The 16,608-nt window shown below is 37.9% G+C and overlaps 1 protein-coding gene across 1 annotated transcript in view; it reads right to left on the bottom strand.

Moving 5' to 3' along the window:
• LOC122431392 (glycerophosphodiester phosphodiesterase domain-containing protein 4-like) overlaps positions 1-16,608 on the bottom strand; it is a 139,777-nt gene that overhangs the window by 89,247 nt on the left and 33,922 nt on the right. Inside the window, exons 7-11 of the mRNA XM_043452690.1 lie at positions 12,932-13,030; positions 12,768-12,861; positions 11,871-11,945; positions 10,526-10,671; positions 10,060-10,142 (exon numbers count right to left, since the gene is read on the bottom strand). Coding sequence (XP_043308625.1) covers positions 10,060-10,142; positions 10,526-10,671; positions 11,871-11,945; positions 12,768-12,861; positions 12,932-13,030 — 497 coding nt within the window. The remainder of the gene's footprint in view (positions 1-10,059; positions 10,143-10,525; positions 10,672-11,870; positions 11,946-12,767; positions 12,862-12,931; positions 13,031-16,608) is intronic.

Raw genomic sequence — 16,608 nt, 5'->3', positions numbered from 1 at the left:
CTTAAATTGAAGAAAGAAGGGAAAACCTGTAGGCCATTCAGGTGTGACCTAAATCACATCCCTTATGACCGACTACACAGTGGAGGTGACGAATAGATTCAAGGGATTAGATCTGGTAGACAGAGTGCCTAAAGAACTATGCAGAGAGGTTTGTAGCTCTGTACAGGAGGCAGAAACTAAAACCATCCCAAAGAAAAAGAAATGCAAGAAGGCAGAGTGGTTGTCTGAGGAGGCTTGTCAAATAGCTGAGACAAGAAGAGAAGTGAAAAGCAAGGTAGGAAGGGAAAGATAAACCCAACTGAATGCAGAGTTCAAGAAAATAGCAAGAAGAGATAAGAAGGTCTTCTTTATGAACAAGAAGAAGAACTGTGGAGAAAAACAACAGAATGGGAAAGATTAGAGATCTCATCAAGAAAACTGGAGATACCAAGGGAACATTTTTGCAAGGATGGGCACAATAAAGGACAGAAATGTAAGCACCTAACAGAAGCAGAAGAGATTAAGAAGAGGTGGCAAGAATACACAGAAGAACTATACAAAAAATTATCTTAATGACCAGGATAACCATGATGGTTTGCCAGTCATCCTGGAGTGTGAAGTCAAGTGGGCCTTAGGAAGCATCACTACAAACAAAGCTAGTGGAGGTGATGGAATTCCAGGTGAGCTATTTCAAATCCTAAAAGATGATGCTGTGAAAGTGCTGTAGTCAACACACCAGCAAATTTGGAAAAGTCAGCAGTGGCCACAGGACTGGAAAAGGTCAGTTTTCACTCCAATCTCAAAGAAGAGCAGTGCCAGAGAATGTTCAAACTACCTGAAAAGTTGCATTCATTTTGCATGCTAGTAAGGTTATGCTCAAAATCCTTCAAACTAAGCTTCAGTAGTAAATGAACCAAGAACTTCCAGATGTACAAGGTGGGTTTATAAAAGGGAAAGGAACCAGAGATCAAATTGCCAACATTTGTTGGATCATAAAGTAAGCAAGGGAATTCCAGAAAAACATCAACTTCTGCTTCATTGACTACACTAAAGCCTTTGACTGTGCAGATCACAACAAACCGTGGAAAATTCTTAAGAGATGGGAATACCAGACCATCTTACTTGTGCCTGAGAAACTTGTATGTGGGTCAAGAACCAACAGTTTGAACCTTACGTAGAACAACTGACTGGTTCACAAGTGGGAAAAGAATAAGAGTTATATACTGGCACCCTGTTCCACTTATATGCAGAGCACATCATGCAAAATGCAGAGCTGGATGAATCACAAGTTAGAATCAAGACTGCTGCGAAAAATATCAACAACCTCAGGTGTGAAGATTTTACCACCCTTACGGCAGAAAGCAAAGAGGAACTAAAGAGCCTCTTGATGAAGATGAAAGAGGAGAGTGAAAAAGCTGGTTTAAAACTCAACATTCAAAAACTAAGGTCATGGCATCTGGGCCCATCACTTCATGGCAAATAGAAGGGGAAAAACTGGAAACAGTGGCAGATTTTATTTTCTTGGCCTCCAAAATCACTGCGGACAGTGACTTCAGCCAAGAAATGAAAAGATACCTGCCCCTGGAAGGAAAGCTATGACAAACCTAGACAGTGTATTAAAAAGAAGAGACATTACTTTGCTGACAAAAGTCTGTATAGTCAAAGCTATGGTTTTTCCAGTAGTCATGTACAGATGTGAGAGTTGAACCATAAAGAAGTTTGAGTGCCAAAGAATTGATGTTTTCAAATTACAGTGCTAGAGAAGACTCTTGAGAGTCCCTTGGATTGTAAGAAAATCAAACCAGTCAATCCTAAAGGAAATCAACCCTGAATATTGACTGGAGGGACTAATGCTGAAGCTGAAGCTCAATACTTTGGTCACTTGATACGAAGAGCCAACTCACTGGAAAAGACCCTGCTGCTGGGAAAGACTGAAGGCAAAAAGAGAAGAGGGCAGCAGAGATGAGACAATTAGATACTATCACCAACTCAATGCACATGAATCTGAGCAAACTCTGGGAGATAGTGAAGGATAGGGGAGCCTGGCAAGCTGCTGTCCACAGGGCCACAAAGAGTCAGACATGACAATGACTGAACAACAAAAACTCTTACATGCAGAAAAGCCTAAAATTTCCATAACAAAAAGAAACAAAATAAATTCCACAAAACAGCAATACCAAGGAAACATCCAAAAATCAGCTGCATTTCTATACACTAAGAATGAAGAATCTGTGTACAGGTTCATGAAATAACTTGCAAAGCATGGTAAGACTCAGGTGTCAAAAAGAGATCCTATACTCTAAATAAAAGAAATCTCCACTCTGGTCACTAATTACAGAAATTACAAAAACAATTTCATTTAAAATGGATTCAGAAAGAATAAAATACTTAAAAGAATGAATTTAAAACGAAGCAGGTGAAAGATTTATGCAATGAAAACAAGAAAATATTTCTGAAAGAAGTGGAGGAAGACACAGATAAATGTAAACACATCCCAGGTTCATGGATTGAAAAAATTAACATTGTTAACATGTTACTATTAACCAAAGCAATGAGAAGATTCATGCAACTCCAATCAAAATCTCAGTGACTTCCCCCTAGTTTTATTCAAATATACTTTACATACAGCACACAAGAGTTCCTTTCTCTCCACATCCTTGCCAATACTTATAATTTGTTATCTTTTTGTTAATAGCCATTCTGACATGTGTGAGGGGATATCTCATTGTGGTTTTGATTTGCATTTCCCTGTTGATTAGTAATATAGAGTATCTTTTCATATAACTGTTGGCCACATGTCTCCTTTAAAAAAATGTCTATTCAGGTCCTTTGTCCATTTTTTAGTTGGTGTTTCTTTGATGCTGACTTGCATGAGTTCTTTATATACTTTAAGATATTAATCACTTGTCAGATATGTCATTTGCAAATATCTTATCCCATTCAGTACACAGATTTTTCAATTTGTTGAGTTTCCTTCACTGAGAAAAAGCTTTTTTCATTTGATGTTGTCTCATTTATGTTTGCTTCTGTTTCCCTAGCCTAATGAAACAGACCTCCCTTCAAAATTATAAGACTTAAGTCAAACAGTACATTACCTATGTTTTCTTCTACAAGTTTATGCTTTATGATCTTACACATAAGACTTTAATTCGTTTTGAGTTTATTTTGTATGTGGTGTGAGAAAGTGGTACAGTTTTCCCAACACCATTTTTTGAAGAGTCTTTCCTTTCCCCATTGCATATTTTAATCTCCATGGATATATATTAACTGCCCATATAACTATGGACTCATTTCTGGGCTCTCTATTCTGTTCCACTGATTTATGTGTGTTTTTGTGCCTACATCATCTTGTTTTGATTATTGTAGCTCTACAGTACACTTTGGAGGGAGTCGTCTATCTTAAGACTGTTTTGGGTACTCAGAGGTTTTCTGTGTTCCCATAAAAATTTTGGATTTGTTCTAGATCTGTGAAAAATTCCATTGACATTTTAATAGAGATTGCACTGAATCTGTAGATTTCATCAGGTTGGTATGGTCATTTTAACATTATTAATTCTTCCAGTCCACGAGCATGGTGTATCTTTCTATACTTCTCTGTCATCTGCAGTTTCATTTATTATGTCTTGCAGTTTTCAAAGTGCAGATGTTTTAGCTCCTTAGTAAGATTTGTTTCCAAGTATTCTACTCCTTTTGATGTCATTGTGAATGGGATTATTTTAATTTCTCTTTCTGATAGTTCTTTTAGTATACAGAAATGCAATATATTTCTGTGCATTAATTCCATAGCCTGATACTTTACCAAATTCATTAATGAGTCATTGATCGGTCCATAGCAATCTCTTTTGCTCCTTTATATTCCTGTGCTGTTTGCGGTTAAGTTTCCCTTAATCATTTCTGACTTTATTGATTTAGGTCTCTTTTTTTTTTTCTTGAAGATTTAGGCTAAAGATTTAACAGTCTTGCGTCTCTTTTCAAAGAACCAGTTCATACTTTCAGTGATCATTTTTGTTGCTTTATAATGTCTCTCTTACTTATTTCTGCTCTCAGCTTTATGATTTTTCTTAACTTTTGAGTTTTGTTTGATCTTCTTTTTCTAATCATTTTAGGTGTAAGGTTATGTTATTTACTTATTGTTTCCTAAGGTTGGCTTGTAGTACTACAAACTTCTGTCTTAAAACTGCTTTTGCTACATTCCATAAATTTTGGATCACTGTTTTTTCATTTTGCTTCCAGGTATTATTTTTTTCTTCTTTGATTTCTTCAGTGACTCATTGGTTGTTTAGTATCATTCTTTAGCCTTCACGTGTTTTTATGTTTTCCAGGTTTTTTCCTTCTAATTGATTTATATGCTTATAGCACTGTGGTTGAGAGAGAGGTCTGATATAATTTCAGTGTTCTTAAACTTACTGAGGCTTGTTTTATGGCCTAGCATGTAATCTGTCCTGGAGAATGTTTGATTTGCATTTGAAAAGAATAGGTATGCTGCTGCTTTTTAATGAAATTTGATGGAATGTGATGCTGCTTACATATTTAGATATATTATATATATATATATATGTATATATGTACAGCTAAAGTGGGAGACCACTGTGATCTTAGGAGACAAACGCTGCCATTACTTTTAATACTTGGATGATAAACTCCTGTTGCAAATGCAATGGTAAGTGGTTTGAAGGGGCAGTCTGTAGGAAAATCAATTGTTAAAAAGAATAAGCCATAGCACTGAAACAAGTATACTGTCAAGGATGAAACAGATCACCAGCCCAGGTTGGATGCATGAGACAAGTGCTCAGGGCTGGTGCACTGGGAAGACCCAGAGGGATAGGATGGAGAGGGAGGCAGGAGGGGGGATCGGGAAGGAGAACACATGTAAATCCATGGCTGATTCATGTCAATGTATGGTAAAAACCACTACAATACTGTAAAGTAATTAGCCTTCAACTAATAAAAATAAATGGGAAAAAATAAAAAAAAGAATATGCCACCTTCATATAGGCTGTCATTAGGTACCCTAATTGTGGTTTGCCAATGAAATCCATCTGCACCAAATGGACCTGAAAAAAACACTGATGAAGGCTCATGGGCTAAATCATTAAGCTCCTTATTAACCCGTTTCAACACCGCAGTCTGGGCTTTTCATTTGGCTTCTCAATATCTTAGTGTGTACTCAAATGTGTGGCCAACCAGCTGATTATCCTAGTGACTGGGAAGGACTGCCTCACTGTCCCAAATCAGCTCTGCCAGACATAAGTGCAGAAGGGCTAGGACCTTCCTCAAGCCACTGTTGGCCTTCTCCCCATGCAGTAATCGGTCCTCCCTGGCCCTACAAGGCTCACAAGCACAACACAGCCACAAGATGCCTGGTCTGACATCATATTTTACACCTTCTTATTTTGTGCATCCCTTAACTACTTATTGTGGATATAGATGACTTTCTTACTTTTACCTTGCAACCTTCCTACTAGCTTTACAAGTGAATGATCTTCTACCTTTACTGCGTATTTGCCTTTACCAATGAACTTTTTCCTTTCAAATTTTTCATATTTCTAGTTGTGGCCTCTTCCACTTAGAGCAGTCCCTTTAACATTTCTGGTAAAGCTGGTTTCATGGAGCTGAATTCTTTTAGCCTTCAGTTCAGTACAGTTCACTCAGTTGTATCCGACTCTTGTGACCCCATGGACTGCAGCACACCAGGCTTCCCTGTCCAACACCAACTCTGGGAGCTTACTCACACTCATGTCCACTGAGTTGGTGATGCCATCCAACCACCTCATCCTCTGTTGTCCCCTTCTCCTCCAGTCTTCAATCTTCCCCAGCATCAGGGTCTTTTCCAATGAGTCAGTTCTTCGCATCAGGTGGCCAAAGAATTGGAGTTCCAGCTTCCAATGAATATTCAAGACTGATTTCCTTTAGGACTGACTGGTTGGATCAAACTTTACTTCACCTTCAAATGTGAGTGAGAACCTTATAGAGCATTCCTGGTTAAAGATTTTTCCTGTTTATTATTTTAAATAACTGACCTTCATGGCCCATATAGTTTCTGCCAAAAACTCAGCTCAGAATCTTATAGGAATTCCTTTGTACATAATTTTTTGCTTTTCCCTTGCTGCTTTTAAGATTTTCTCTTTAACTTTTGCCATTTCAATTATAATTTGTCTTGATGTGAACTTCTTTGGGTTTGATCTGTTTGGTATTCTCTGTCCTTCTTTGACTTGGATGTCTGTTTCCTTTTCAAGGTTAGGAAAGTCTTCAGCTATTATGTCTTCAAATATATTCTCTGCACACCTTCTCTCTCTTCTTTCTGCTGCTGCTACTTGCTGTTTAGTCACTAAACCATGTCTGACTCTTTGCTACCCCAGGGACTATAGCTTGTCAATCTCCTCTATCCATGGGATTTCCCAGGCAAGAATACTGGAGCAGGTTGCCATTTCCTTCTTAAGGGCTTCTCACTATTAGACTCCCCCACCCAAATGTGAATGTTAGTATGCTTAAGGTTGTATCAGAAGTCTCTGATTGTTGTTGTTCAGTCACCTAGTCATGGCCAACTCATCATGGCTCCATGGACTGCAACATGCCAGGCTTCCCTATACCTCATCATCTCCTAGAGTTTGCCCAAGTTCATGTCAATTACATCAGTGATGCCATCCAACCCTCTCATCCTCTGTCACTCTCTTCTTCTGTCTTCAATCTTTCCCAGCATCAGGGTCTTTTCCAAAGAGTCGGCTCTTTGCATCAGGTGGCCAAAGTACTGGAGTTTCAGCTTCAGCATCAGTCCTTCCAATGAATATTCAGGGTTGATTTTCTTTAGGATGGACTGGTTTGATCTCCTGGCCAGTCTAAGGGACTCTCAAGAGTCTTCTCCAGCATCACTGCTGCCAGCGTCTATGTGTCCATGATGAGTTTCAACTACCTCCTGTCTCTCCAGAAGGTTCTCGAAGATAAGTGAGTCTGACCAAAGATTCTTTCAAATCACTGTTTCTGCCCTGAATCTCATGAGTGTGTGAGCGTTTGTGTTTTCTATTTAAGTATGGAGTCTCTACTTCCCACAGCCCTCTGGCTCTCCTAAAAGTAAACCCTACTCACCCAAAGTGAAATGCTCTTGGGGGCTCATCTTCCCAGTGCAAGAGCTCTGAGGTGGGAATCCCAATGTAAGGCTCAAACTCCTCACTCCTTGGGAAGAACCTCTGTGATAATACTTATATTTGCATTTGTGGCTCGCCTACCCTGGGGTATAAAGTCTTAACTATACCAAATCACTGCTCCTCCTACCTGTCTCACTGTGGTTCCTTCCTTATATCTTTATTTGTAGAAGACCTTTTCTGCTAGTCTTCAGGTCATTCTCACAGATCGTTTCTCTGTAAGTAGTTGCAGTTCTGGTGTGCCCATGGAAGAGACAAGCTCATGGTTATCCTACTCTCTTATCTTGGCCTCCAATGACATTTTTTGAAGAAAGAAAAAGTCATCCTAAAATTCATATGGAATCACAAGGGATCCCAAACAACCAAAACAATTTTAAAAAATAAAAACAAAACTAGAGTACTAACGCTTCTTGATTAAAAACTTACTACAAACCTACAGTAATCAAAACAGTAGGGTACTGGAATAAAGACAAACAGACAAGGAACAGAACAGAGTCCAGATATACCCTTGCATATATGGTCAGATGACTTTTGGCAAGGGTGGTAAGACCACTCAACAGAGAGAAAAAAAACAATCTTTTCAACAAATGGTGCTGGATATTCACATGAAAACAATAAAACTGGACCACTGCGTAACATTGTATACAAAAACTCAAAATGGATCAAAGAACTAAATGTAAAAATTAAAACAATGTATCTCTTAGTAGAAAATATAGGGGGAAATATATTTGGCAATGATTTGGCAATGATTTCTTGGATATGAAAATAAAGATACAGGCAACAACAATGTAAATAAACTAATTGGCCTTCATGAATATTTAACATTCTGTGCATCAAAAGACAATATCAATAGAGTAAAAAAGCAACCTATAGAATGGGAAAATATTTGCAAGTTAAATATCTGATAAGTGATTAATATCCAATATATAGAGAGAACTTCTAAAACTCAACAGCAAAAAAATACAACCCTAGAAAAGAATCTGAAAAATGACAGAGAGAGAGAGAGAGATCTGAATCACTTTGCTGTGCACCTGAAACTAACACAGCAATATAAACCAACTGTATTTCAATTCTGAAGTTCAGTAAACTAAAAAACAAACAAAAAAATTCAAAAATGGGCAAAGGACTTGAATAGACATTTCTCCAAAGAAGACTATAAATAGATAGTGAGTATAGGAAAATATGGTCAACATCACTTATCACTAGGGAAATGCAAATCAAAATTATAATGAGATATCATACTTCATACCCATTAGATGGCTCCCACCAAAAGAACAGAAAATAACAACTGTTGGCAAAGATGTGGAGAAATTAGAAGACTTCTACACTATAAGTGGGAACATACGGTGATGCAACTACTGTGGAAAACTCTAGGACAGTCCTTCAAAAAATTAAAAAGAGAATTATCATTGTAACTCAGCAATTCCCTTTCTGGACATATACCTCCAAAGAACTGAAAGCAGTCTCAAAGATATATTTATACACCCATGTTCAAAGCAGCATTATTAACTACAACTAAAATGTAAAACCAACCCAAGTGTCAAAACTGATGAAAGCAAAATGCAAGTATATATATATGGTGGAATATTATTCATCCTTTTAGGATGGCAATTTTGAAATAAAATATGAATGAACTTGAAGACTATAAGACTGACAGACATGCCAGTCACAAAAAAATCAAATACTATATGAATTATACATTTATATGAGGTACCTAAAATACAGACAAAATCATGGAGACAGAAAAGTACAATGGAGTTTCTAGGGGCCGGGGGGGTGGGGGAGGAGGGAATGGGCATCATTGTTTAATGGGTCTAAAGCTTTTACAAGATGAAAAGAAGTCACAGAGATAGTTGGCTGAAGTTTCCACAACATTAAAAATATGTAAAATACCACTGATACATATGTCTTAGAATAGTAAGCATAGTAAATTTAATGTTTTGTATTTTACTTCAAAAAAATTTTAATTGAAAAAATGAGGCCAACATAAAATATTTATGTGGCAAAGCAACCTCAATAACCTAATTGTCTTCTTGGTGCGTAAGTACACTTCAAAGTAGAGAAATGCAGAATTAAATATATGTATGTTCAAAAAAATCATACATATGTCATTAATATTTGTACTTGAATCTTTGGGTATTTGGAATTTTAGGTAAACTTTAAGTAAAATTATCTTTAAGGTAATTTGGAAAGGTTATCTTTGTAAATCCAATTTAAAATACGAAATTGAGTAACTGATCTAGATTTGTGATTATAAGTTCACATCTCATTTATAAAAGGATTTGAAATATATCAAACAATGTATATAGTTATACACTTAATGTGTTAGATTTGTAAGAATTACTCAAGTATTCTGAAAAGACTGAAACTACAGTACCTAAAAAAGAAAACACATTAAATGCATAATTGCAGTTTGAAATACCTAAAGCATTTAACTAAAATGCCTAAGTATTATTCAAAGGCCCTGGAAAATGTTATTTAAAATGTTAAGATTCATAAAAGGAATAAGGTTCTTTGTAAACATGCCATGTCTCCTTCACTGGCTGGGAACAGCTCTTGGGCAGAACTCTCTATCTCACTCATCTTCCTCTCTCTAGCACTCAGAAGGATATAGTAGGTGCCCAGGGAATGTTAATTAATTAATTAAATAGGTTGCTAAGGTAGGGCATGGGGACAAGTTGTCAGCATGCTGGCAGGGGACACAAATTTGAGCTACTTGTGGAGACTATATTGAGTGTGTGATTTATGAGCCTGTGATTGAGAATGCAGGGGTACAGATATGTGGTCTGTAAAGGAGAAGTGATTCATGTATGTGTGTTATCTACAGATGTACCAGGTGAATAAGGGAGAAACTCCCAGGGCTTGCCCTCTCTACAGCTTGGGCCAGGCTAGAGTCATCCACTGGTCTTTTCTCCTCCCACCCTGGTTCCTTCTTTCCTACCTTATATGTACATCACTCTCCAGTCCACAGGCCCCATGTTCAACAGCTTTCTCAAAGGCCATTATGGTATTCTCAGGCCCCAGCTGTGGAAGAAAAGGACATCAGGCTTTTAATCTCACAGTCTTTTCTGCTGACATCCCTTTTAGGGTAGTGACAGGGCCCAGTAAGAAAGGACTTTAGAAAGTAAAATTTGGTTCCCTTGGCTCTTTGTTCAAAGAACCTGCCTACATTCTCGTCTACCAAATCTGATTCGGGGACTCTGCTCATCTGAGGCAATGTCATTGGACACAATAAAGAGAAATGGACTGGGAATTAGGTGAGTTCAAGTCCAACCTCTACAATTACTTACTTATTCTTGTCATCTCAAGTCAACCCCTTTACTTCTCCAGGGGGTTCCGAGGATCTGATGGGCCCTCTACACCCATGCACAACTGTACTCACCCACATTCTTCACGCTCAGACCTACCATGGGTGCACCTCTATGTCCAAACAAGTCCGGCTTGGGTGCCAATTTATCCTTCTCCTGAACGCAGGGAGAAAAATTCCCCAATGGAAGCAAATAGAGACACAAAAGGATAAGAAAAAAGGGCAATCCAATAGCCACTTGTAGAGCTGAAAAAGTTGAAGGAGGAGGAAGTAAGGAGGAAAAAAAGGCAAACAGGAATGGAGAACCATCCCAAGCAACTAACTATCCCCAAGCAACAACCAATAAATACTCAGTCCATGGGTTCATTAACTCTGTAGACTCACTGATTTACTCTATATTTCTTTCACATCCTTATGTTCTCTCAATGATTTGAAAGCACAGGAATATCCAAATATAAGCATTATTATTAAATCACTACTGTTAACAAATGTAAATTTACAAAGGAATGAATTGTACAAGAGGTGAGAAGCAAAGGAAAAAGAGGGACTGTTAAGGAATATCTTCTCAGAAAGAGGAGTTTAGTTGGCTCTGAGAAAGCCCGGAAGCCCTTTAAAAATAAGCTTTGTTAGTCACTGAGTCATGTCTGACTCTTTGTGACCCATGGACTGTAGCACACTGGGCTCCTCCATCCATGGGTTTCCCAGACAAGAAGACTGGAGTGGACTGCCATTTCCTTCTCCAGGGTCTCTTCCCAACCCATGGATCAAACTCACATCTTCTGCATTGGAGAGTGGATTCTTTACCGCTGAGCCACCAGGGAAGGCCAGCGATAAGCTTTAAATGCCTCTGTATTTCGGGCAGTAAGGTAGAGTAGAAGGGATAGTGCTGATGCGTGTTTGTGTCCAACTCTTTGTGACCCTTTGGACTAGGCTGCAAGGCTTCTCTGGGATTTTTCAGGCAAGAATACTGGAGTGGGTTGCCATTTTCCTACTCTAAGGGATCTTGCTGAACCAGGGATTGAACCTGCATCTCCTGCATGGCAGGCAGATTCTTTACCTACTAAGCCACTGGGGAAGCCCAGAAGGGATAGTAGTTGACAGAAATGTGCATTCAAAGCCAAATGCTACCACTTTCTCATTGTGTGACTCAGACATGTTGCTTCACCTCTCTGGGTCTTCATTATCTTCATTCTGAAAAACGGAGCTATCTTGCTGCTAACATCTACTTCACAGAGTTGATACGATAGCTGACACCACAGGTACTCAGTATTTTGCTCGCTCGCTCTCTCTCTCTCTCTCACACACATACACAGAGTCTGACCATAGTACCTATTTTTCATTGGCCATTTCCCACTTACTATTTTAGACCTCTGAAAATTTTACCCAATTGTAAGTTTTAAAATTACCACCTATGTCACTTTTGAACATAGATCTTCAGCTCTAACCTCTCAACTTTGTGAGCACATTACATCTGTTTCTTTTTCTCTCATTACATGTCATCTGGTATCTTCTGAATCTAGCTAAAATTTAGGAAAAGAAAAGAGTTAATTATTGTTTCTTCTAAGATCCTGCCCCCAGGAACATTTCCTAAAATTCACCCTCAACATATATACATGTATACAAACACACAAGGGCAACACTGCAATCCTAGTCTTTCTCTTGCCTGTATCTTTATACAAGTAGGATGCAAGCACTCCTTGTTTAACCAGTAATAAAAACGACACAGACAGAAGGTCCTCCTGGTTTCTCAGTAAGGGTGTTGAGAAATAACTCCATTCTCAAAACAGTTTCATGTACACCTCTGATTCTTATTTGTTTCCATGATATTAGGGCAAAGAATGGAGAGGAAACCAGTAGCAGAGGCACACATTTCTGCTTCTGGGGCAGTTCCCAGATGTGACAGGGACTCACATGCTTCTACTCTGAGTTACTAAGATGTACCCATGGATATCTGCACCTGGTTCATCAGTTGAAACTAGTAATATTTAAATACAAACTTAAAGAACTGGGATTTATACCATCATTCTGGTCAAATAAAATTGCCTCTATTCTCTCCCTAACCCCAATCCATTTCAAGACAGTCAATGTATACCAAAAGAGAGAAAATTCTTACTTTTCTAGAAGGAGAATCCCTCTTTACAAGAAGATTGGTTTGATCAGGGAAATACTATGATAGGTCATGTGGGGTTGTCTGACTATAAGGAGCATGACTGAGTAATAAGCTGAATGAATTTCAAAGAGGTATACTGGTGGCTATCCATCCAGCTTGTTTTACTAAGTAAGATACAGAAGTTAAAGGCAGAACTGAAAGGATCAGGCAAGGTTTCACCCACAGAACATACCTTCTCCTTCCAAACGGATCAAGTAGAAAGCCAAAGGCCATGAAAGAATAACCATCATAGCTATGCTGCTTAGGTGTATGTAGGGAGCAAAGACCTGGAAGAAAGCCAAAAGTCAGGCTGAACACAAGTGGACAGACAGGGCTACAACTAGGGATGGTGCTTACCTGCAGTGACAGCCCGACGGTGAGCCACCTATCTCTCCAATAAGTGAACAGACTCCAGAAAAAAAACGAGCACATCACAATCACTAGCAGAATCAGGATCTGGGGAAACAGAAAGAATTTCCTGACCTCCAAGCACTAATCTTGGATGAGAACTGTTCTTAGGAAATGCATGTGTCCCTATAGTGTCTGGGTCCTCATTTCCTCATCCTTTTAACCTAACCAACCTGAAATTGCCCAATATTAGATGAATTCAATAATTTACCTTCTTTGCTTCCTGGAGAAAAAAAATTACACAGCTATGTATATGGCCTGATACTTTTACTAATTTATCATCTCAACTTCAGCTGGGCCATCAATACTGCCTGGCATGTCTCACTCAGCTTCAATAATGGCTATTATAAATATTCACTACTTTTTTACATGACTCAATATGGTAACAAGTAAAAAATATTTTGTAAGTAAGTACCTTTTCAGTGCATGTTTTCCCTAGCAGACTGTAAGTTTCAAGAGGTCAAGGACAATGTTTGTTTATAATTATATCTTCACTGCCTTGCAGAATATGTCTGATTCATATAAAATACCCAATAAATATTTGTTGAACAGATGAAAAATATCTGCTGGCCAGAACACTAATTATTTTGTTGAGAAAGAACACTGAGACCAAGAAGATATAATTTAAAATTTTTCTCCTTCAAATACAGTTTTTCTGTTTCTGTGTTGCCTGTAAAGCATACTTGGTGCCCACTCTCTCATTATCTTTATAAAAAAGCAATTGAATCCATAATTAAACCTTCTCACAAAATAATTCCAGGTCATACTGCCTTCAGTGGTTAATTTTCCAAACATTTAAGAAAGAAATATTTCCACTTTAACAAGCTCTCTTAGAGAATATAAAAGAGGGAATGCTCTCTAACTTGTCTTATGAAGCCAACAAAACATTGATACTCAAATTCAATAAGGACAGTACAAGAGAGAAAAATTATAATCCAATTTCTCCTATATACAGATGCAGAAATCTTAACCTATTAGCAAACCAAATGCATTACAATGCAAGGGTTTAATTGTCAAACAAGATTCACACGAATCTTCTGTGATTCTGTGAGCACACCCAACACCAACCTTCACTAATGATTTAAACGATATAGTCAATTAAAGATAATTTTTTTTCTCGTGGAAAAATCTATCAAATGCAGCTATTCATAAAAATGTCTTTCCTCTCCTGTATTATGATACACGCTGATCCTGGACTTAAAATATGAGGTGTGTTTTTTGTAGCAATATTTTTTGGAATCCATTTTCTTGAATAATGGAAATAAAAACAAAAATAAACAAACAAGACCTAGTTAAACTTAAAAGTTTTTGCACAGCAAAGGAAATAAAATGAACAATGAACAAAAGGAAAAGACAATCCACAGAAGACAAAATATTTGCAAATGCTGCAACTATCAAAAAACCAAACAACCCAATCAAAAATGGGCAGAAGACCTAAATAGACCTTTTGCCAAAGAAAACATAGATAGCCAACAGGGAAATGAAAAGATGCTCAACATCGCCAATTATTGGAGAAATGCAAATCAAAACAATGAGGTATCAACTCACACCAGTCAGAATGGCTGTCAAAAAATGTCTACAAATAATAATTGCTGGGGAGGTGTAGAGAAAAGGGAACCCTGCTAAACTGTTGGTAGGAATGTAAACTGGTGCAGCCAAGGGAAAACGGTTGGAGGTTCCTTAAAAAACTAAAAGTAGAGCTACCATATGACCCTGCAACACCACTCTTGAGCATATATCTAGAGAAAAACATGGTCTGAAACAATACATGCACCCCAATGTTCATTGCAGCACTATTTACAATAGCCAAGACATGAAAGCAACATAAATGTCCATCACCAGATGAATGCACAAAGAAAATATGGTACATAGATACAATGGAATCTTACTTAGCCATAAGAAAGAATGAAATATTGCCTTCTGCAGTAACATGGATGAATCTAGACCTTGTCAAATTAAGTATGTCAGATTGAAAGGAAATATCATATGATTTCATTTATATGCAGAATCTTAAAAAAGATACAAATGAATTTATTTACAAAACAGAAATAGATTCACCGACACAGAAAACAAACCATGGTTGCCATAGGGGAAAGGAGAATGGGGAGGGAAAAATGAGGAGTTTGGGATTAACAGATACACACTACCATATATGAAATGGATTTAAAAAGAAGGATCTACTGCATAGCACAGGGAACTATACTCAACATCTTACAGTGATTTACAATGGAAAAGAATCTTAAAAAGAATATATATGCATGTGTGTTTATAACTGATCACTTGGCTGTACCCCTGAAGCAACACCATAAATCAACTAAGCTGTTGTTTAGTTCCTAAGTTGTGTCCATTTCTGGGCGACACCATGCACTGCGGCATGCCAGGCTTCCCTGTCCTTCATTATCTCCCAGAGTTTGCTCAAACTCATGTTCATTGAGTCGGTGATGCTATCTAACCATCTCATCCTCTGTCATTCCCTACTCCTTTTGCCTTCAATCTTTCCCAGAATCAGGGTCTTCTCCAGTGAGTCAGCTCTTCACATCAGGTGGTCAAAAGTATTAGAGCTTCACCTTCAGCATCAGGCCTTAGGATTGACTGGTTTGATCTCCTTGCAGTCCAAGGGACTGTCAAGTCTTCTCCAGCACTACAGTTTGAAAGCACCAATTTTTCAGTGCTCAGCCTTTTTTATGGTCCAACTCTCACATGACTACTGGAAGAATCATAGCTTTGTTTAAAAGGACCTGTGTCAGCAAAGTGATGTCTCTGCTTTTTAATATACTCTCTAGGTTTGTCGTAATGTTTCCTTACAAGGAGCAAGCATCTTTTAATTTCATGGCTGCAGTTACCATCTGCAGTGATTTTGGAGCCCAAGAAAGTAAAATCTTTCACTCTTTCCACTTTTTCCCCTTCTATATGCCATGAAGTAAATCAACTATACTTCAATAAAAAGAAATTTGTTAATGTGAGGTGTGTTTTGAGCAAAGTGTATGGAAACTCTGATCCACAGAAGGAGCCTTTTGAGTTATGGAGCATCCTTATCTTATATCCTATTAATTATGCAACTTGGGTCAGCCATGTCTCCCACCATACAAATTTATAAATTTCAAGTTTATTTACAATAAGCAACCCAAACATACCAGGTTATATTCTGCTAGAAATTTTCATAGATAAAAATTCTTCATTATCTTTTGACTAATAACTATTTTTAGTATGCTTAAATACCTTCAGTATGTTTATAAAGAGTTTTGATTGAGGTCATTCATTCCTCTCTGAACATGCCTAAGTAGAAAGAGAATAGGTTACAGGCTTGGTGCTAACCCTTTCCTTCCGGGTTTATTCTTTGCACACTAAAACTGAAACTCCAAGCCCCACAGAATTCCTGTTGCCAACAGAAGCAATCTCTCCTCACAAGTCCAATAAACCTAATCCTTCAATGGATGAAGCCCTGACTAAGGTGGTCACCTTTCAAGGGGATGGCCACTCTTTCTCATACCTCACCTGCATCACTTTCCATGGTCTACAGATTTATAATAAGAATTAGACCCAAGAATACTTCAAGAGATGGCTTTATTAAATTTGCTGACCAAACTCTACAGTATATGTGGGAAAAAATCCTAAGATTGTTAAAC

Source organism: Cervus canadensis, chromosome 29, assembly GCF_019320065.1.
Source record: "Cervus canadensis isolate Bull #8, Minnesota chromosome 29, ASM1932006v1, whole genome shotgun sequence".
NCBI lineage: Eukaryota > Metazoa > Chordata > Mammalia > Artiodactyla > Cervidae > Cervus > Cervus canadensis.
This window is presented reverse-complemented; position numbering and strand designations above follow the sequence as displayed.